At 41.2% G+C, this 23,978-nt stretch overlaps 1 protein-coding gene across 1 annotated transcript in view; it reads right to left on the bottom strand.

Annotated features, from left to right (window-relative positions):
• Positions 1 to 200: 200 nt before the first annotated feature.
• Positions 201 to 23,978, bottom strand: part of C1H9orf85 (chromosome 1 C9orf85 homolog) — a 51,612-nt gene continuing 27,834 nt past the window's right edge. The window contains exons 3-4 of the mRNA XM_004600111.2: positions 7,859 to 7,972; positions 201 to 7,233 (exon numbers count right to left, since the gene is read on the bottom strand). Of these exons, the coding sequence (XP_004600168.2) occupies positions 7,083 to 7,233; positions 7,859 to 7,972 (265 nt within the window). The 3' untranslated portion in view covers positions 201 to 7,082. The remainder of the gene's footprint in view (positions 7,234 to 7,858; positions 7,973 to 23,978) is intronic.

The raw sequence follows: 23,978 nt of genomic DNA, 5'->3' as shown, positions 1-23,978 counted from the left end.
AAGAAAGAAAGAAAAAAGGAAGGAAGGAAGGAAGGAAGGAAGGAAGGAAGGAAGGAAGGAAGGAAGGAAGGAAGGAACGGAAGGAAAGGAAGAAGGAAAGGAAGGAGGGAGGGAAGGATGGATGAAAAAAGGGAGGAGGAAGGAAGGAAGGAAAGAAGGAAGGAAGGAAGGAAGGAAGGAAGGGAGGGAGGGAGGGAAGAAGGAAAGGAAGGAGAGAGGGAAGGATGGATGGAGGAAGGGAGGAAGGGAGGATGAAGGAAGGAAGGAAGGGAGGGAGGGAGGGAGGGAGAAAAGAAAACAAAGTCTGAGAAAGTCCAAAGAGAGCAGTGAACCTAGGTCACAGAGATGGAGGGGGAGATGGGACCTTGGAATGGTGGTGGAGGGACACTTTGGCATACCCTAGAGAGGGTGGTGAAGGCACACTACAAAATGGAACAGTAGTATGGAAACTGATGCAAGCCACCATATTACAGCAGTTAAAAAGTATTAAATCAAGGGCTGGAGAGACAATACTAAGATTAAAGCATTTATTTACCTCATAGCGCCAACCTTGGTTAGAATCCTCATAATGTATATGGTCCCCTGAGCACTGCCAGGAGTGATCCCTGACCACTACCCTAAACTTTCCCTCAAAATTAAACAAACAAACAAGAACAACCAAAAAAAAAAAAAAAAAACAACACACACACATAAAAGCAGGGCCTAGAGAGATAGTACAGTGCTTAGGGCACTTGCCTTGCAAGTGGCTGACCTGGTTCAATCCCCAGTAGCTCATATGGTCCCCTGAGAACCATCAGAATGATCTCTGAGTGCAGAGCCAAGAGTACGCCCTGAGCACTACAACATGGGCCCAACCCCTCTCCACGCCCCCCCCCCCAAAAGTTAGAGCAGACAGAATAGATTAATCCTAACTAGAAGAGAAAATTAATGAATATAAAGAAGGCCAACAGAACCGACACAAGTAAGGCTAGAAAGGATATATATAATTTTTCTTTTCTTTTGGGTCATACCCGGTGATGCTCAGGGGTTACTCATGGCTTTGTACTCAGTAATTACTCCTGGCAGTGCTCAGGGACCATATGGGATGTTGGGAATCGAACCCAGATCAGCGCATGTAAGGCAAACGCCCTACATGCTGTGCTATAGCTCCAGCCCCAAGGATATATATTTTTAAGTTCTGTTTAAGAATACTGACAGATTTCATCAGTCAGAAAACCTTGATAAGCATAGATAAGCATAGATAAGAAATTCCTACCTTAGAAATCAAAGGATTGAAACTGAAGATAAAGAAAAAATAATCTAATGCAGGATTCCCAAGATCTAACCTTGTGCTTCTCTGATATTTATCTCTATGACTCTCCAGTTGAATCATTTCCTCCTTAGGGGTTCTTGAGTCCACTAGGCACAATTTTGCTTAAAAGACCTATGGTGGTGGTTTCTTCAGCTGGGAACATTCTTTTTCCACATGACTCTGACATCTGGCTCTGCTCAAATGTCACTTTTTTCACTGTGGCCTATACTGGATACCTTTTTTTAAAAAATCAGAGCTCTCTGTGGGTACATGGCCCTCAGTCCTGCCAAGAGTGATTCCTGAGAGCATACCCCCAAAATAAAAACAAATAACTCCTCCCCCAAACTATTTTGCTTCACTAAAACACAGAAAAACTCCAGTCAAACTTTAGTTTATTATTAATGTTTTTGGGGACATACCTGGTAGTGTTTAGGAGACCATATGTGGTACCAGGGACTGAACCGGAGTCGGCTGCATGCAAGGCAAGTGCCTTAATCCCTGTACTATCTCTTTAGCCCCTTAATTTTTTTTTTTTAAGTAAAACATTTTATTTGGAGGATTTTTGAAGGGAAGAGGAAAAGTGGGAGAGTGGAGAGTAAGAGAGACAAAGTAACGTGCTCAAAGAGAGAACACGGGCTTCTCCAAGAGCAAAGAGAGCCCCCACACACATCCCAGCATTAGATAGGAAAGTATGAAAGTACACATCTCAAGAGGGGAGATTCGGGCGACACATGTGCTCAGGCACCACATGTGCTCGGCCACACGGGTGCAAGCAGTCCACGAAGTCCCTTAATTTTATTTTCTGAGTTTTGGGGCTATGCCTGGTGGTGTGCAGGGGTCACTCCTGGCAGAGAGCAGTGCTTTTCAAGCTTTTTATACCTGCGGCCTCTATTTGTTCTCAGATCAATCGCACAAAACACTATTGCCCTAGAGTGAACAGAAAGAACACAATCCCATCGAACTACTTTGAATTCCAAGTGTTGGATTTCCTGTCTGAGGTATAATAAATGTGTGTTGTGTAAGCCACTGTTTTTAAAAAATAAAGTTAATTTATGTGTGAAAAATTAAAACAACTGCTAGCATTCAAGAATAAAGTGTAGATATTAGTGCCTGTCATAAGGTGATGCTTTTTGTCAAATTTCTCTCCTGCTCATCTGAGGAACTGGAACTCACTGGATGGAAAGAATATATTTTAAATCTAACAGTGACTTAACTTGCTCTTTAATTCTAAAAGTTACAGAGTCAAGCAAGTAAACTTAAATGCAAAAACAATAAGCCACACAAATTTAAGGGAAAAGAACTTTCTATAAGTCTAGAAGCTTACACTACTGAAGTCTCTAGATCATCAACATGATTATCTCTTTCTATTTATATCGTTTTCATTTGTCTCTATTTTCTTTAATTTAGTAATTTTTTGAGAGGAGTGAGGGATCAAAAAAGGCAAAGCATTCATCAGTGAACTTTATGACACTTCACCAAGATAAGTCCTGAATGAACTGACCCAAGTTCCATTCCTGGACACCACATACAGTTCCCCAGAACACTGCAAGGGGTCACTCCCGAGCACAGGGACATGAGTAGCTTCTGAACACTGCTGGGTGTAGCCCCAGTGCCATTTCCAACACAAAACACTTTTACAGCTAACTGACATTAAGGGGGGGCTTAGTTCATTAGCAATGAGGGAAATACAAATTAGAACAAAGAGGAGCTATATAGCACACATATCAAACAGAGAAATTAAAAAGGCTGATACCAATTGTTGGGAAGGATGCAGAGAACTGGAACTTTAATAGAACTCTCCTGTAGGTAAAGGAGATAATCCTTCTGGAAGGATAGCATGACATTAATATTATGTGTATAGTAAGACTAAAGATAAATATTAATGTTTCCTACCTCATTATACATCTAATAGAAATGTGAGGAAACAAGACTTCTGTATCAAAGTGTACTATAAGAATGTTCACAGGAGTAATTTACAGCAGAAAATATCTGAGATAAATTGAAATATCTTGAAAGTAGAGGACAATACATACTGTATATAAATACACTGGAACAAGCAACAGTGATTTAGAACAAATGAAAGCTCTTGCCATTTGAGACTAATCAATCTAAAAAATTTGGGGGCCAGAGCAATAGTACAGTGGGTAGGGTATTTGCCTTGCATGTGGCTGACCTGCGTCTGATCCCTAACACCCTATATGGTCCCCTAAGCACACAAAGAGTGATCCCTTTAGTGCAGAGCTAGAAATAAACCCTGAGCACAGTCAGGTGTGACCTACAAATAAAACAATCTCAATAAGTTCATAGTAATGAAATAAATTAAAAAATATATGTATAGTATAAATCTGTTTTATGAAGTTCAATACCAGTTCCCAACAATTACTTTCATATGGTTCTGGAAATATAAAAATATATGACATCCATCTATTGAATATAAAGAAAATACTGAGGATAGAGAGATAGTAAAGGGGTTAAGGTGCTTAACTTGCATGTAGATAGCCCAGGAGTAAGCCACACCTGGGTATCACCCAAAACTAAAAACAATAATTGTTTTAAAGAAAAAACATGGCTATGTTAATTGGAAATCTAGATTAAGGCCATATAAATGGTCAATGTACTAGTTTGCTATTTTTATTAAGGTTGGTGACTTATTAAACTAAAAAGAGATAAAAAGAGAAAAAACTCAGTTTAGGAATGGTTTCTTCACCTGGACTGTATATGATTTTTCTCCATTATGTATAAAAATATACACACATTAAGAGAAATGCCTCCAGACACACCAGGCTGAGTCTCATCCACGGCACCCTGGAGGGGGCAGATAAGCCACCACCTGTCCAAACAGTCTTGACAGCCAAAAACCTCCACAACCCTATGGCCACCATGCTCACAGCGGATCCAGGGACAAGCCCCATCCATAAATGAATCTGTTGACAAACTCAGGTATGCAGGTTTTGTGACCAAAATCTCCAGGCTCTCACAGAGTCGGAATGGGCGGCTTCCCCCCATTTATGTTCTTCAGGGAGTCTGGCAGTCACACCCACGAACTGCCTCCTATGACATATAAACTCATTAACCAGCCATGGTCCACAGACTCAAAAATAAATCTAGGAAGAGATCAACAAGCTGAAAAGATGCCTCTGAACTCTGAAGTCACCATCCAGTTAAAAATTTAACTCTAGCTGCATCACACTATTTAAAATTTTAGAATCCCTGGAGCAACATCTCATACTATACACCACTGATGTACCAGGATCGGATGGGATGTAAAGTAGAAAGGAACCAATCTTGTTTAAAAAAAAATATTAGCATATAAGGCTCAACCTGAAAAAACATGTTTGAGATACAATCTTAGCACACCTTCTTTTAAGGAAACATTTTTGATAATTTTTAATGAATTATTTGTAATAAGCAATATAAAACAAATTACTTAGGATCTGCTACTGGAAGGTGTGGGTGGTTGGGAAAATTCAAAATAATGGTGGTGGGAAGGTGTAAAGGTGGTGGGATTGGTGTTGGAATATTGAATGTGATAAATTATTGTGAACAACTTTAAAACAAAACAAGGGGGGAAAAAAGAAGAGAAAAGGAAGTAAGGGGCAAATAGGGATCGGGGCTTCAGATATACTTCAGTTACACAACCACTCATCCAAAACACAGACTCAACAACACTGAAAATGTAAGATCTAAGCTGCATCCACTGGAACTTTGTAATGTGCCTGTAAAGATAACAAATGGGGGGTTGGGCGTTGGGATAGGTTGGGAGGGAACATGGGACACTAAAGTAGGGAAGTTGACACTAGTGGTGGGATTGGTGTTGAAATATTATATGCTTAAAACTATCAATAATTAAATAAAAAATTATTCAAAAAATGTTTTATATTCATATGTCATTATAAAAAAAAAGTTAAAGGATGTTATGTGTACATAATAGAGTCTCTTGCCCCTGCGCCTGGCTGTCTTTACCAGGGCCCCTCAGAGGGGGTGGGTTGAGTTTCCCTCCCCACCCTGAGCAGAGCCCCCACAATCGAAGACCTCCAGAACCCAGTCACAGCCATGCTCAAGGCCCCTCTTCACACATTCGAACGAGCCTCACACATGAAGAAATCGGCAGAGGAACCCAGGTATGTGGGACCTGGGGCTGAGATCTCCAAGTCTGCTCAGATCAGGATTGGGCCTCTTTGCCCAGATCCCCCATTTTCCAGTAGCTAGGCGGTCACACCCAGAAACTGCCCCTGAGCTGTGTAATCCCATCAATGGCCAACATCGAGAGACTATAAAACCAAGCTCCCGGAAGCGCACAACATCTTATAGCCTAGTTCTCCCTCTCGGAGAACCGGGCAAAATACCAAGATTTTCCTGCCTGCATGGGAGAACCTGGCAAACTCCCCATGGCATATTCTTATGCCAAAACCAGTAACAATGATGGGTCTCATTCTCCTGACCCTGAAAGAGCCTCCAATGTGGCACCGTTGGGAAGGATGAGTAAAGAGAGGCTTCTAAAATCTCAGGGCTAGGATGAATAATCTCAGGGCTAGGATGAATGGAGACATTACTGAGACCACTCAAGAAAATCAATGATCAATGAGATGATGATGATGATGATGATGATGATGATGGGTACATAAAAATATTTCAATTAATTAATATAGGGGTCCTTGGGTCATATTTGGAGGTACTTGGGGGCTATTCTCAGTTCTGTGCTTGAGGGAAAAGGGGTCATTCCTTGTAGTGGGGATCCATGTGGTGCCAGGGATTGATTTCTTGGACACTGCAGATGTGGGTTTGATCACTGGCATCAGAAATGGTGTCCTGAGCCCACCAGGAGTGGTCCCTGAGCACAGAACCAGGAGTAAGTTCTGAGCACTGCAGGTGAGGCCCCCAAATAAAACAAAAAACAAAACTATTTTAAAGAGAAATTGTTATACATTTGTTAAACATTATTATACAAAAATAAAAAGCTTTATACAATATATAAGTAATGCAAGTTACTTTTTAAATTTTTTGCTGTGTGGGGATTTTACTTGAGCACAAACTATCAAAACATGCTTACTAATTATCAGTTTTTTTTTTTCAACATGGAGTCTTAGCACATGCCTGGCTAATGTTTACAGAGGACCTGGGTTTTTATTTATGTATTTTCCCCCAGCTCCTTCCTGCTTCCCTTCATTATGATAACTGGGCACTGCACACATGCCTGCCTGAGGTGACTGCCTGAGTACCAATTGCCTGACAATAGCAAGATAATAATGTCACCTGACTGTTTATTTGTTTTGTTTTAGGGGGCATACTGAGCTATTCTCAGGGCTTATTCTAGGTTCTATGCTCTGAAATCACTCCCAGCAGGACTGGGGAACATATGTGCTGTCAGAGACCAAATCCATGTCAGCCACATGCAAGCCACGCACTCTACCTGCTGTACTGTCTCCCCAGCCAAAGTCATCTGATTTTTGTTACATACTTTTTTTTGGTATCTTTTCTACATATTTTTAATCCAAGAATCAAACCTATATCTTGGTTAATCTGATATCAGGAAGCATATTCTTCTGAATAATCCCCCATATTTACATTCTTGCAAATGTAGCAAAATTTTAAAGAAGCTTTGTGAAACATCTGTATCAAATACCACATATAACATCTAACATCCTCATATAAAATGTGCTTGTTTGTAGAGGTTCATCTGATTTCCACATTAGGATTTCAAAAAATATTTTTTAATAAAATACTTAAGAGCAAAACTTGTTCAGAATTTGATGTTTTGGGAAGTCAAAATCAATTTATTGTCATCTTCTGTCTAATCAATTTCATTGTCATCTTCTGTGTCATCTAAATCAATATCAAAATCTAAATCATTACTTTCTTCTTCATTTTTTCTGTGGCTTCTCCTATGGTTAGAATGTAGATTATTTTCAATATCTTCTGTCTTTTCTGTTTCTTTATTAAACCTGAAATGGAAAAAAACACTTTTAATACTTTCTCTGCCTTTCATTATTGAAAAGACCATTGTACTTTATTTCTTGACTTAAAGCAGACTAAGAAAATAAACGTAGAGAAAAGAAAGGCTAATTTAATGAAGAGTCAACCAATTATAATACCGACTGCTGTCAATGGGATAGGCTAAATGAAATTAATACATTAAGAAAAGGCTGTTTTTTTCCCCACTTTGGTTTTGGGGCCACACTCGGTTAAACTCAGGGTTTACTCTGGGCTGTGTGTTCAGGGATCACTCCTGACAAGCTCAGGGATCACATGGGGGCTCCAGGATTGAAACCAGGATGGCCACATGAAGACAAGCACCTCCCACTGTACTATAGCTCCGATCCCATGGAAATTTGTTATATAACAGGAAATTCTTTATGGGTAAATATTTAAATTTCCTAAAAGTGTTTTACTGTAAAACAAAATAGTTTAACAAAAATTAAGACTTTCTTCCTAATTAGGTAGAAAAAAGTCTACATTAGAGAGATCTGTTGCAACTTAAGATTTCCCAAGCCACTGAATGTTTTCAGGAAGGAAATTAATGCACCAATTACTGAAAGATAAAACCCAAAGATAAAAAGAAAAACTCACGGAATAACAATATCTTCCTTCTTTCCACATTTTGCACAGACCTCAAGCTCACAGGCGCATGGTCGACACATTATGTGATAAGAATCCTTCACTGTCTTCTGGAAACATTTAACACTAAAAATGGAAAAGAAAACATTAAATTTTATAATGACCTATTAATTATTTGGCAAAATAAGGATATAGCTAGATGTACAGACAAAATGTCTGAAAATTAAAAACAGGTCAATTTCAACCTCAGATATTTATTCATGGCACTTTATTTTTTAAAGTTTGGTTTCGATTTTGGTTTCTGGGCCCCACCCTGGCTTGCTGTTGGCTCTGTGCTTGGGGATCACTCCTGGTAGTGCTGAGAGGGAATTTGCACAATCCCAGAGATTAAAATTGGGGATGGCCATGTGCAAGGCAACTGCTTCACCCCTGCATTACCCCTCCAGCCCCAAGTTATAGCACTTTATTTTTTATTTTTTTGCTTTTTTGGGTCACACCCAGTGATGCACACACAGGGGTTACTCCTGGCTCTGCGCTCAGGAATTACTCCTGGCGGTGCTCAGGAAACCATATGGGATGCTGAGAATCGAACCCGGGTCGGCTGTGTGGAAGGCAAACGCCCTACCCACTGTGCTATTGCTCCAGCCCCAAGTTACAGCACTTTAGATGATCATTTTCACCTTACATCTACAAAGTAATAATACTGATATTTATCTATTTTTCTTAAGGTTTTAGGGACAATGTCCTGTAGAGGGTGAGGGCCGAGGATGGTTCAGTTGCAACGGCATCCTCCCTGTAAGTGTGCAGCAAATTCCATCTCTGCCATTCACCCCTCGTGTGCCCGGAGAGATCTGTCACTCTGCTGCTTGGGACCTGAAGTGCAGCAACCAAGTGTGATCTCTGGTGCAATGAGGTCAGGTGTATATGAGCTCTACAACTAATAGGGTCTGATCCCTGGCAAGCTATGCAACAAAAATGTGTGAGCACCATAGCCTGTTGAGTACATGTGACCAGCACAACAAATGATGTGCACATTACCATATGTGCAAACACTGCAACTAAAGTATGTGACCCTGGCAATCACAGTGGGTGTGTGAGCATCTTGGCCAAATGTGAACCCTCCAGCAATCATAACTAAGGGTGAGTATAATCTTTGACCATCACAATATCCTACAACAATAGCCAAAAATGGGGAAAGGATTGTTTTTTGTTATTGTTTTTGGGCCATGCCCAGAGATGCTTAGAGGTTACTAAGATAATAAACAGTCAATTAGCTTATGACAAGGTAACACAAATATAGAATGGGAAGAGACATTCTCTTCAATAAGTGGTGGTGGAAAATGGACAGCAACATGTAAGAGAATGAATCTATCACTCATTATACCCCATCAATAAAAGAACTTGAAATAGATTAAAACCTGGTATCACAAAACTCCCACAAGAAAAACAGATGCAAGCTCCTCCACTATCAGTTGGCAATAAATTTTTGGATATGGCAGCAAAAGGAACGAGAGGTTACTCCTGGCTCTGCACTCATGAATTACTCCTGGCTCAGGGGACCTATGGGATGCCAGAGACAGAACCCGGTTTGCTGTGTGCAAGGCAAGTACCCTACATTCTGTACATCCAGCCCAGGAGAAGGAAAATTTGAAGATGGTTGTATGGGTCCTTCCATGGTACAAACAAGGAATGAACTTTAACCATTTGAGCTCCTTTCCCCACCCTATTCTGCTACTGTTAGATGCAACAATCTTTTGACATCTGTATAATACTGTTTAATTTTCTATACTACTCAAAGCAATCTACAAATTTAATGTAATCTCTCTCAAAATTCCAAATATATTTTTCACAAAACAGAATGAAAAATCCCAACATTTGCATGGAATACAAAAGATCCTAAACAAAAGGATGAATCATGAGAAGAATAAATGTGGTGGCTCTTCAAAATACATAACAAAACTACAGTGATTAAAACAATATGCAATTGTTGTAAGATCAAATCAATGGGGAAAAAAGAAGAGTCTAGAAAAAAAATCCACGCATAAACAGTCAATTAGCTTATGACAAGGTAACACAAATATAGAATGGGAAGAGACATTCTCTTCAATAAGTGGTGGTGGAAAATGGACAGCAACATGTAAGAGAATGAATCTATCACTCATTATACCCCATCAATAAAAGAACTTGAAATAGATTAAAACCTGGTATCACAAAACTCCAACAAGAAAAATAGATGCAAGCTCCTCCACTATCATGTTGGCAATAAATTTTTGGATATGGCAGCAAAAGGAACGGCAACAAAAACGAAAATAAACAACTAGGACACCAAAGCTTCTACATACCGAAGGAAATAATTTACCATGCACAAAGGTAAATGAATGAATGAAAATACTTGAAATTCTAAATAAAAATTTTACTAGTAATCCTTGAGAAAAGATAGTTTGAATATTTTGTGGGTACTGTCACTAATGGTCAGTGATGTTAACTTATGGATTCTGCCTCTTAATTTCCCCATTGGATTCAACTGCCACCAACAATCTTCACCTGATACACAATCATTTAAGTAGAAACTGTGGTTAAATCAAAATAAACCATGGGCGCTAGAGAGATAATACAGTGGTTAAAGTGCCTTGCATGCTGCAGATCTGGGTTTGATCCCTGGTATCCCACATGGTCCCCTGAGCCCACCAATAGTGATCCCTGAGCACAGAGCCAGGAGTAAGCCCTAAGCACAGCCAGAGGTGGCCCCAAACAATAAAATAAAATAGATGTTACTTCTAAAAACCATGTCTAGACAAAGGATTAGTTGTACACTTTAAGATTTTTTTTTACAACAAAATGACAAAAGGTAATTAAAAGCTACTACTTGGAAGACACTGTAAATAACTGCACTGCACTGCACTGCACTGCACTGCACTGTCATCCTGCTGTTCATCGAATTGCTCGAACGGGCACCAGTAACATCTCCATTGTGAGACTTGTTACTGTTTTTGGCATATCGAATACGCCACGGGTACCTTGCAGGCAGGATAAAAATTTCAAAAATAGCAATGATTTGGGAAACAGGAGAGCCAGATTTTACCCCAGCTTTGACAGGTTCTTAAGATTTAAGCTTTAAGCTCTTTGAGTCAAACTCTTCATAGTTGGTATTCAAAAGTTTGGCTCTCAGCACCTACAAAGGCCTTGCCACCTGATGGCTAGCAAATTATAACATCCCCCCACCCATATATGTCCCTTAGATATAAAGATAATCTTGACCCGTTTATTCTGAAGAAACAGCAGCCCAGGTGAAGCTGGACAAACTTAAGTAAAAGACATTTATACTTAATTGGAAATCTCCATTTTTATTGGTTACCTGCCTTTCTCCCCCAGGAAGAGGAAGATAAATACAATGAAATCTAGAAATTTCTTCTCAATGGAAAAGGCATATAGTTCAATTTGTCTAACAATCAAATTCTTGTTTACCATGTCTCCCAAGTTCCCTTTAGCCCCCAGCCCCAAACTTGGGAAGATGGCGTTTCATGGGAAGTTACCCAGCTTTCCAAGTAGGCCCCCATAACAAACTGTTTTTCTTCAGTGAATCTATCTTCCATTAGAGAGTTGGGGGCTATAGGAGTATCTCAGTCAAGGCTCTAGAAGGCTTGAAAGGAAAATTCTTCTTTACATACCAAATGTATTAATAACCACTATTTGTTATGTCTGTAAACACTGAAAAACTAAACAGAAAAATCTAGTCTTTTTTAGAGGGGTGGTGATTAGGGGGTTGGGGTCACACCCAGTGGTGCTCAGGACTTACTCCTGGATCTTTGCTCAAGGTTACTTCTGGTGGTACAGCACATTCAAGGTAAGTGCCTGAACCCCTGGACTATCTCTCTGGCTTTTTGCTGCCACACCTGGCATGGCAGTACTTGGAGATGAGTCCTGGTCTGTGCTCAGGGATCATTCTCAGGCCACTGCTTAAGGGTGCTGAACCCCAGCTTTCTGACTGTGAGAATCATAGTACTATTTCTATTAGACGATTAAAACAACAACAACAACATCAAAAACAAAAACCAGCATTTAAAAATCTCTTCCCAGTGGCCAAAATGTGCTGTCACAACATCTACATGGATCAAAGCTTTACTCATATTGAAGGCTTTTAGTGCAAGTGAGTATAAAGGGTTCATTGATGTGGCATCAGAGTCTACATTGTAAGTAACCTTTCTAACAATTGACACTTGTTGAGAAAAATAAATTTACACTATTATCTCAAAAAAGATGATATGAACGTTTACTTTGGGATGGAGGGGGGCTCCCAAGGTAGGCGCAGTGGCCTCACTGATGATTCTCCGCCAACAGGGCAGCTTTTCACTGCAAGGGCCTAAGGAGACAGTGCTGGAGATTACCAGGTCACACAGAGGTGCACAGAGGTGTTGGGCGTGTTCGCCGTACAACTAGCAATGCTTTGGGGACCATGTGATGCAAGGAACCCACTGCACTATCACTGGACCCTAAAGTTTTCTTACACTTCTTTTATTTTTTTATTTTTATTTAAAAAATTTTTAAAAAATTTTTTAATTAGTGAATCACCATGAGGGTACAGTAACAGATTTACACATTTTCGTACTTGCGTTTCCCTCATACAATGTTCGAGCATTCCTCCCTCCATCAGTGTCCATTCTCCACCACCAGTGAACCCAGTATCCCTCCCACACCCCAATCCCATCCCCCCCTTCCCTTCCACCTCTGTGGCAGGGCCTTCCCTTTTGTTCTCGCTCTCCTTTTGGGTGTTGTGGTCTGTAATAGGGGTATTGAATGGCTATCGTGTTCAATCTATAGTCTACTTTCAGCACGCATCTCCCCTCCCGAGCGGGTCCTCCAACCACAGTTTACTTGATGTTCCCTTCCCTATCTGAACTGCCTTTTCCCCCAGCATGTGAGGCCAGCTTCCAAGCCATGGAGCCAACCTCCTGGTAACTTACTTCTACTATTCTTGGGTGTTAGTCTCCTACTCTGCTATTTTATATTTCACAGATGAGCTCAATCTTGCTATGTCTCACACTTACACTTCTTTTAAAATTTACCATTTCCTCTTCTATGATATCAATCTAAAGAAATTTTTCATAGTCACAGTTTTCATAGCAAATACAATAGATCTCACTAGATGTCATAAAAACAACCCACATTAATGAAGCTCCTTGGGATCTTCAGTAATTTTCAGGAGACTACAGCAGTCCTGAGAAACAGTTTAAGAATCCCTGACATGGACAATAAAGAACAAAAGTTGATATTTCTAGCACTTGCTAGAAAAAAAAAAAGCCTTTTGTTACTTGGCCACAATTTTCTGGCACAGCCTTTCTTTCCTGGTTGTGCTATTATACTTTATTTAACCTTTATCGTAATTCAGCTCTCACATATGTGATGACTATGTACTTTTATAAACAGTGAGCTGTGGTACTCCACCCTTGGTGTACAAGAAACAGAAACTCAGTATTGACAAAGCTCCTTAAAGTCACATTACCTACAGTGTGTCTAAGTAATCTATGTCTACATATTTTTTGAGAGAGCTGGGGGGTGAAACAATTGCTCAGGGCTTGCGCCTGGAGCTCAGAACACCACGTGTGGTGCAGGGGTTTGAGCCAGGGTTGGCCACACACAAGGCAAGCACCTAATCTATTCCTGGCTGTGAGTTCCGGGGTTACTCCTGATGGGGCTCGAGGGACCTTGAACAGTGCTGAGGACTGAATTTGGGACCATGTGAAAGGCAAGCATCCTATCTGCTGTAGTCTCTCTAGGTCCCTAACATAGACATTCTGAAACCATGCTTGAGAGTTTTATCGCATGCTCTCTAGAAAGTGCCTTTTGATTTTTGCTTCTTTAATCAGATTACTGTGCATTACAAAGATATTTATGATGGAGTTTCAGGCATACAATGTTCCAACACCAATTCCTTCACTGGTGCTCACTATCCTCCACCAGTGTCCCCAGTTTCCCTTTTGCCTCCCAGCCTCTCTCTGTGGCAGGCACTTTCTTCCTCCCCCATTGTCCTAGTGTTCCCTTCCCTAGTTTATCCCTCCAGTAGTACTGAGGTTAAGGTGCTTGCTCTACATTGGGTTGACCAGCACCACCAGGTATGTCTCTCATGATCTCCCCCCACAAAGAAATATTCATCATCAAATTTCAGCTACTTTGACTTTAAGAAGTTACTGAAGCAGATAGACAGATAGAGGAACTCCCTGGCAGTGAATTCCTGGGATAGAATTTGAAGAATTCTATCTCTGTCACTCGTCCCAAAGCAGCTGAAAGCACGTTTGCCAGACCCACTTTGTGGACACTGGAAGTGGCATCTGGTAAGACGTTAGCTACTCCTGTGTTCCTAATTACGTCTTTCAAAGTTGGGATTGGATGACCTCTTAGGACTGATTTGATTAGAATAATTCTTTTTTTTTTTCTTTTTGGGTCACACCCAGCAATGCACAGGGTTACTCCTGGCTCTGCACTCAGGAATCACTCCTGGCGGTGCTCAGGGGACCATATGGGATGCTGGGAATCGAACCCGGGTCGGCCGCGTGCAAGGCAAACGCCCTACCCGCTGTGCTATCATTCCAGCCCCTGATTAGAATAATTCTTAAAAGAACAGAAAGTACCTTTGACCAACAGTAGCTCTGAAAAAAAAGGGGGAGAAAATGGAAATTCCTAAAAACTTCAGAGCAGCGATTTTAAACCAAATGTTGCCCCAAACAAATTTCTGCCCAAACCAAATCAATATTAACGCTTAACAGTAGGCCTCATGATCAAGTGAACAACTGATGACAATAATGATATTCTACAGCATGCTCAGATTCTTGAGCTCAGGTAGTCAAGACTGAAAGCAGAGGACCACAAATGAGATGGCTGAGATTAGTAGACACTTTATTTGAGAAAACAAAGGGTAAGGTAGGGAAGCTGGGGCATGCGTGGAAAGGTGGAAAAGCCTTTTTATATTCTTTCTACTTGAGGAATAGGCAAGTATCTTGCACTTAGCTTACAATATGCAGGATGGGAATAAAAAGAGGCTGGGGGAGAGTCAATGTTTGAAACAATTATCTGTGTATCCTGGGTGCATATCACTTGAGCCTTTTCTCAAGAAGTTTTCTGTGGGGTGATTTTCTTCCTTCTAATCTCACTGCTATTTCTCTCTCCTCCCTATATTGCTATATCAGTGAAAGCTTCACTTTTACCTTTAAATATTAAAGATCAAGGTTTGGTTAAGAATTTACCAGGGGGCTGGAGTGATAGCACAGCCGGTAGGGCGTTTGCCTTGCATGCGGCCGACCCGGGTTCGATTCCCAGCATCCCATATGGTCCCCTGAGCACCGCCAGGGGTAATTCCTGAGCTAGTGCAGAGCCAGGAGTGACCCCTGTGCACCGCTGGGTGTGACCCAAAAAGCAAAAAAAAAAAAAAAAAAAGACTTTACCAGGATTGGGGCTGGAGCAATAGTACAGGTAGTCTCTTGCATACAGCTAATTGGGGTTCGATCTCAAGCATCCTTTACGGTCCGAGAGCATTGTCAGGGCTGATCCCTAAGTACAGAGTCAGGAGTAAGCCCTGAGCACTGCTAGCTGTGGCTCTCTCCCAAACAAACAAACAAACAAACAAACAAGAATTCACCAGGATTGGGCAGGAGTATAGGAGTTAAGGTGCTTGCTTTACTGTTGTTGACCCCGATTAGAACCCTGAGCTCATAGAGTCACCTGATATGAAAAGTTATCTATAACCAAAATTCAACGGTCTTTTCCTCCTGCTGTAACTTGGTGACAGCACTCTGGCCACTGGCTAAACTTTAGAACCTCAACCTAATTCAGAAGGCAGGGACTCTCCACTCCCATCCTGATGTCCCCTCTAGGCTGATCTTCAAGTCCGTCTATGAAACTCCCAACTGCTTGGTAATCTTCATAATCCAAAACCAATACTTTGACACTGTTAGATACAATTTATTCCCTTGTTTTGTCTCACAGATGAGTAAGATCATCCAATATTTCTGTTTTTCTCTGGCATTTTTCATTTAACATGATGCCCTCCAGTCCATCCATGGTGCAGTACACTGAGTTTATTTCTTCTGACAGTTGCATAGTTTTCTATTATGTTTCTATAGTTTTGCATTCCATGCAAACAACTTCTTTATTCATTTATTTGCCACTAAATATTTTGGGTTGCTTCCATATCCTGACCATTGTACTCAGTGCTCCAATAACATAGCAATAACATAGGTGTACACATATCTTTTAGAATTAATGCTTTTGTGTTTGGGGGACAGATGTAGAAGGCCCAGGGTCAGTCACCAACACTTCATGATCTCCCACTTCTCCCGCCCCCCGCTAGTACCCATGGGAGCAGCTCCCAAGCACCACAAGGTGTGGCCTCCAAACAGTATTCCTTATTTCCACTGAGCTCTCTCTCTGGACCTGGATTCCCATTTTTGTTTATTAAGGAAGTTCTACACTATTTCTGACAAAGACTGCACTACTTTTCAGTCCCTACTCCAGTGTACCAGACCCTTTCTCCATATCCTCTCATTGTTTCTAATCTCTTTGATACATGCCATTCTCCTGGGTGACAGGTGGTTGCTCACTGTAGTTTGAATTTGCATTTCCATATAGTCACCTAATTTTTATTTCAAAAATTTATTTCTATTTAAAATTTGTTTTATATTGTTTATTGGGCCACACCTGATGGCATTCAGGGCTTCCTCCTGGCAGGGCTCAGGGGACTACATAGGGTGCTTGGGACCCAAGTTCTGTTGGCTGCATTCAAGGTGAGTGCCCTATTGCCTGTACATTAGTTCAGTGCCAGGTCACCTAATTTTTATAAGGTCACTATAAAGTCACTTGCTAATCTTCTACAAGATTATGAAAATTTTATATATATATGTAGTATAGCTTTGGGAGGGGAGGGGAATATACATTTCAGTATCACTAATTAACCACCTGCTTACGATGTGATCAGGGAGTCTAAGGTATGACTCACAGCTAAGAGCACCTGCCTACCGAGTGTGAGGCTGTGGGTCTGGTCTCTAGAGTCACCCAATCCAGCCCCTGGGATTCAGCTCCCTGGAATGCCCAACAGCACAATGAGAAAGTGGAACTCCGGCCATAAACAACAGCTAAAGATGTGTGTGCGTTGCAGCCAGGAATGTGTGACTCCCGGAAAGCATGGTAGCCAAATGTACGAGCAGCACAACACACTGTGTAACCTCTGTTCATCAAGAGAACAGCAGCAGTAAGGGCGAGACAAGGAAAGAGGTCACCAGAAAAAGGGAAACTTTAGGGGCTAGAGAAAGAAGTTAAGGCACCACAATTGGGCACTGCCAAGAGCAATTTCTGGACACAGAGATGGGGGTAAGCTCTGGGCACCACCAGGTATGGCCTCAAAACCCATGCCCAAATAAAGAAGGGAAAACTCAAGTTCTGAATCAAAGTCAAATCAAGAATATTTGACCTCCAATAGTAACAGTGCCTCTTTTCCCTTTCTAAGTCTGTAACAGTTTCCTTAAAATTTTCTGAAGAAATTCAGCAACAAATGCTAACAACTCCCCATCAACAAAATTCAAATTCAAGTTTTATGGAGTTTATTCCATATGAGAAAGAAGAAATCATTCCATAAGCCAAACAAACTGTATTTGTAAAACATAAGGACATTTCTATAATAACTAAACAATTCTACGTTCCAGAGTTCTAAAATAATTCATGATCTAAGATATATTCTCTGCAAGGCCACTCCTAGTTTCTATTAATGTAAGTTATGCTGCTTTATTAGGAAAAAAGTGCACTCAAAGGCAGAGAAAACTCGGCTGTTTACAGCTGATCATTTTAGATGGATGGAAGATGGGAACGAGAAGAAGGAGGATAAGAAATCTTCACATTATTACAGAACATTGACCAGAAAACAGATTGGTACTCGAGGTTTAAGAGGGAACTGACAGTTTATTTAGTATGTGCACCCAACCATGCTAACACCAGAAAGGTGGAGCCTCATTCATACAGAGTTTATATGTAGTGTTTTTTAGCGGACATACAATAATCAACATATTTCATGGGTGGTACGTACTGTTACAAGTCTTATCAGATAATTTCTAAAAAGTCACTGCAGCCCTTTGATCCTGCCTTATCAGACCCACCTGGTCCCTAGGAGTAATTTATTGCCTGCGTGGACCCGCTCAGCTCCTGGAGTGATTTGCTGCCAAAGAAAGTTGACACCTAATTCCTACTTCCACACTGCAGCTGAAAGTCATTACTACCTTTTAATTCCGTTCAAATTCTGATAGACACCATAATTGTAAAACTGTATTCATTCCAGCCACCTTTGCTACAACAAACTATCTACATTTTCAAATAACCTACAAATGGGTAAAAACATCTAGAGATGATACCAATGAGGGCTCAAACCTTAAATATTAATATTCTTTCTCTTGTTTTTCTTGCTTGTTTTTTAGGCTATATGCCAGCGGTGCTGAGGGCTTACTCTGGCTTTGGGCTCAGGGATTATTCCTGGAAATGCTTGGAGACAATTTGGGGTGCCAGGGATTGAACCTGGGGTGACCATGTGCAAGGTAAACACCTTATCCACTGTACTATCTCTACAGCAGGTAGGGCACTTGCCTAGCTCTGAGCCCATCAGGAGTGATCCCTGAGTGCAGAGCCAGGAATAACTCCTCTGGGTATTGCTGAGTGTGGCCCCAAAACGAAAATAAATAAATAGATAAAAATAAAAGAATCTACAGACACAGTTTTCAGGCAATAAACATGTAAATGAAATCTCAAGTTCCTTTTTCCTAGCAAGGTTTCTTTGGGGAAGGGGCTTCTGAATATCAGAAGAGATAGTGATATTTCATGGCTACCTACCCACTTACCCACCCTCCACCCACTGCTCACCCACCCTCTCACCCACCCACTCTGTCACCCACCCACTGCTCTAACATGCAATTTTTACAAAGCTAAAGATGGTAGAACATCTCTGGTCTTTTTTCCTTTGTAAGGAGTCATTATCAAGTCTAGGGCCCTTTCTGACTAGGATCTTATCATAAAAATTAAATCTAGCATGTGACCTCTTTAGACAGTTGAGCTCCAAATGACTCAGTAATTTTCCCTTCCCTTTTAAATGTTTTCCCCTTCCTTCCGTTTTTGGGGCATACCCTATAGTACTTAGCTCTGTCAGCTGTGCTCAGCAAACCATGTGGAACAGGAGACTGCATATGCAAGGCAAGCACCTTAGACCCTGTGGCACTTGTCTGGTCTCCTGTTCTTTCCTCTTTTTTTTTTTTTTTTTAAAGCTTTACCCACAAACTTGGAGAGAGGGAAGCTTCTCCCAGCACAGTGTGCTGGGTGGGTGGGTGTTCCACCCGGGGCTAGTTCTTCCACAGGTGCTCTGTGGACTACTCCAAACAAAGTGCGCATCGATTTAAAGAAGGCCTCTGATTCTGTTGAGACTAAAGTGGTCATCGAAGCCCTAGCCAAACAGGGCATTCAAACTCAGTACATCAAGATCCTCTGTGAGCTGTATTACGGATTCACCACCAGGATCTCACCATTCTACAAGGAAGTGATATTGATATAAAGAGAGGGGTGCGGCAGGGTGATACCATTTCACCAAAACTCTTCAGTGCCACTCTCAAGAACATCATGCGATGACTGGAATGGGAAGGAATGGGAGTGAAGATAGGTGTTTGGCAGCTACACCATGTCTGCTTCGTTGATGACATAGTTCTAATAACACCAAACATTAGCCAAGGGGCACAAAACGCTGGCCAACTTTGACCTCCAGTGTGGGAAGGTCAGACTGCAGCTGAATCTCACCAAAACAATGTTCATGAAAAACGAAGTAGTCCCTGATGTTCCACTTGCTCTCAATGGAACGAACATCTCCGAATAGCAGCAGCTATGTGTACCTCAGTCAAGAACTCAACATGAGGAATGACTTGGCGCCAGAACTGTGCAGGAGGAAGAGAGCAGCATAGAACGCCTTCAAGAGCATTGAAAAAGTGGTTAAGAGGATGAAGAACCTCCGGCCCCAGGCACATCTTTTTGACTCCACCGTTCTTCCTGAACTAACATATGCCTCAGAGACCTGGGCCCTACAAAAACAGGATGAGAACGCTATTCGGGTAGCCCAAGGGGGAATGGAAAGAGCTATGCTTGGAGTATCATGTTTCACTCAAGTGAGTGAAGGAATCCGGAGTTCCGACTTCCGTCAATGATCAAGAATCAGGGACACTGTTTCTTGATCATCAAAAATCAAGGCATCAAAAATCAGATGGGCCACATAATGTGATTCAGAGACAACCCATGTATTAGAGCTATTGCCAACTGAATTCCACGGGACGTCAAAAGATCGTGTGGCCGCCTACCTACCAGATAGTCAGACTTCTTTGTCAGAACCCTGAATGAACGGTTTGAGGCTCTTCCTGTTCCTGGAGCGAGCAGATACCACTGGGCTATACTAGCACTCGACAGGGATGAATGGAGACGTTACTGAAGCCCACTCGAGCAAATCAAAGATCAACGGGATGACAAGTGATACAAGTGAACTACCAAACAAATAAAATAAAGAAAAAATAAAGAACTACAGAGTATGTGAAGGTATGAGGGGTTTCAAAAGGTGCAATCACTGTGGAAAAATAAAAAGGTTCTTGCCCATGCAGCCTGGGAACAAAGATGGTCTGAGGGGACAGAGGGGACAGGGAGACACTGGGGTATAGGCCCATTTATTTTCATTGTTGTGCAGCAGATATTCAGGAATTATTTTGGAGTTCTGCTGGTTGGGCAGCCCAGAGATGAACTACAGAAGCACCAGAAAGATTCCAGGTTCCAACCACAGATCTTCACTGTGGAAGCTGGACATGGGAGCAAGTGCCATGTGGGACAGGACTTGGTCATCATTCACTGGACTGAGAACAGGGCAAGGGAAAAGGAAAGTGCACAGGTAGAAGGGTAGAAGGAAACAGACCTGGACATCAGGCAGGGGCCTAGAAGAACTCACTTAAACTGTACAACAAACTCTAGATTCATAAAGAAAGAAATCACAATCTTGACAGACAAAATGTGGATAAATACAATGGGATGATTTTTAGCTTGACAAAGGAAGGAAATGCTATCAACTGCTATGACACACATGAAGCCTAAGAACATTAGGGTACCTAAAAAAAAAAAAGAACATTAGGGTACCTGAAACAAGTCCATCCCCAAATGGCAATTCTGTATGATTCCATATGGATAAAGTCCTTAAAAGTAGGAATGTTTTAGTAACAAAAAGTAGTGCTTTAATAGAATTTAAAAAATCAAATTAAAATTAAAAATTTAAAGCAATAAAACAACTCTTTACTAAGGTGTCTTTGAAACTACACAGGTGAATAAAGTCTTCTCTAATCCACTTCTCTTAGCCAGTGGTTCGGTCCCAAATTCAACCACGGGACAATTGGGGGAGGGGTATATGAAGCAGAGCTCTGGTAGACGAGAATGTATTTATTTAATGCAATCAAGTGTAAAGAGGCAAAGGCTGCACTGACTAGACTGGTCAGTGGGAATAAAACTTGAGACGTTAAAATTTAAAAGCCATTTGAAATCCATTAAAATGTAACAACACAGAGGAGCCAAGTAACTAGACTAGAGGACCAAGGCAGGGGGAGAACTGTTCTAACAGGACTGTTCAATGACAAGGAAACTGTCAATAGCATAAAGCAGCTGCATGTCATGAAACTGTTGGGTCAGAAAGACATCCCTTGAGCAATATCAGTTTCAAGGCATTTTACACCAGTCCTTCCCTCTCTGCTGGAGAAGTGAAGCGGCCTTTCAATCAGCAGTCTTGTTGAACCAAACTCTGAGTTGCCTTCTCCCCAATTGGCTTAGCCTGTTGAACTCAAGGAACATGTGAGTAAACCTTGTTTTTATTTATGAATGTTAACAGCTAAAAAATTGGAACACGCTATACTAAGTTATACATGATGTTTCTGTGGCTGCCCCTGCAAGTGACCATTTTATATAAAAGAAGGTTTAGCCTCTCGGTTTGAGAGACCTGGGGGATGTAACACATCGAAGTATCCCTCCCAGTCTCTAGTCATGGTATTTTCTTTTTCCCCCATGCTATGCTGGCTGCTGAGGAGAAACAGGCCCTATGCATAAACCACAGAATTGCTCTGGCTCCTCCCATTTAAAAAAGCCTCTAGACACTCACAATTGAGACATGACACTCAAAAAAAGCTCCAGACATTGCCAAATGTTCCCTGGCAGGGAGAGGGAGGAGTCCATTACCAAAAACCTTGGCTACCAGTTGAGAATTGCCAATATAGAGGATGGACAGGTCCATTTGTACTGTTTCACTGGGGGCCACACTCAGCAGAGCTCAGGGTCATTCTCTGTATAAGATGCTCCTGGGGTGTCCAGGGACCATTCCCTAGGCCACTTATACACAAAGCATGTGCTTGGTCCATTAGCTAGCCTTAGAGATCCAATTTGTTGTTGTTGTTTATTTGCTTATTATTTTGGGGCCACACCTGGAGATGTTCAGGGGTTATTTCTGGCTCTGCACTCAGGAAACACTCAGAGCCCATATAAGATTCAAGGGATCAAACTCAGGCAGACTGCATACAAGGCAAGAGCCCAATCAGCTGTGTTATTGTTCTGACTCCCTAGAGATCCAATTTTAAACTGAAGCTCCAATATGATGGTGACCTATGCTATCTTAATTTATTTCTCCTTTCTCTTCTAAGATGGTAATGCATTAAATGTGAGGTAACATAATGGTATATTGTTAACAATCTTTTTCAGAGGCAAGCTGAAGATTATAATACAAATCTGGATATTTATCTAGCATCTTTTATGTATTAATGAAAAAGTTTATTTTGTTACCTGAACACAAGTCACAGAATTTTTTAGGTTCTACCCTAGGTATTTCAGGCCTGATAATAAACTTGCCTGTCTAGATAAAAACGTAAAATAAGCAAGTTGCATAATGCAGTACTTAGCAGTATACAACTTCCATAAATAAATAGGTGACTTTTGTAAAAAATTAGTAAGAGTTTTGGGCTCAGGTGATGAGAAGAAAATTCATTCAAGAAGGACTTTATGAATGCATAATGCAATGGTGAGAAACCTGCTGTGGGAGAGAAGAAAAAGAGGAAAATCAATTTGCATTTGAATCTTAACTGCTTTGCTTTCAGGTCTTGGTTAAAGACATTCAATCCCTCTGAGGCCCGGATAATGAAAAAAGGCCCATTCCATCACTTTAATGAAGAATGAAGAAGGGGGCAGTATTTCACTTTTTTTTTTTTCTTGTTTTTGTTCTTGGGCCACACCAGGCATTGCTCAGAGGACCAAATGGGGTGCCAATGACTAAATCCAAGGCAAGCACTTCACCCACTGTACTACTGCTCCAGCCTTTTACTTTTAACCTCCTGTACTTCCAGGACCCGGCATATCCTATAAATGAGATAAGCAAAACATATCATGATGAACTTAGAGCAATAGAATTCATATTATAAGTGCTCCTACTTCTTCTATAATTTAACCTCAAGGACTGGGTTACCTTCAGTGCTCAGGGATCACTTGGGAAGGATCAGGAGTGCTTAGGAATGTATTACACTCACTTCTGGATTCCTTTTTCAAAAGTCAAAAGCAAGGGACTTTAAAAATAAGGCCTTAGACATAGGACTTTATACTTGCACTTACATATATTAGTGACTGAAAGTTAATTTTATGGTCTGAGTATTAAGGGTTGGCACCAGGTCAGCCCTAAACTAAGGAGTGAGCAAGTTCTTGTTTCACTATCAAAAGACATGAGTCACCATGGGTGGGGAATTCTAGTACTGACTATGTTGATGTCTGTTTAACAAAGATTGATCACACAGGGTCTATAAATCCAAGACAGAGGCTAATCTTGACACTTGACAGAGAAGAAAAGCTTTAGAATGTTGATGGGCCAGAGCAATAATAGAGCAGGTAGGGTGTTTGCTTTGCACGTGGCTGACCTGGGTTCAATCTCTGGCATCCCTCTGAGCACCACCAGAAGTAATTCCTAAGGGCAAAAGTCAGGAGTAACCCCTGAGCATTGACAGGTGTAGTATACACACACACACACACACACACACACACACACAAAAAAAAAAAAAAAAAAGAAAAGGTT

This window comes from Sorex araneus, chromosome 1 (assembly GCF_027595985.1).
Source record: "Sorex araneus isolate mSorAra2 chromosome 1, mSorAra2.pri, whole genome shotgun sequence".
Lineage (NCBI taxonomy): Eukaryota > Metazoa > Chordata > Mammalia > Eulipotyphla > Soricidae > Sorex > Sorex araneus.
The sequence above is the reverse complement of the archived record's forward strand: the minus strand, read 5'-3'. Positions and strand labels throughout refer to the sequence as shown.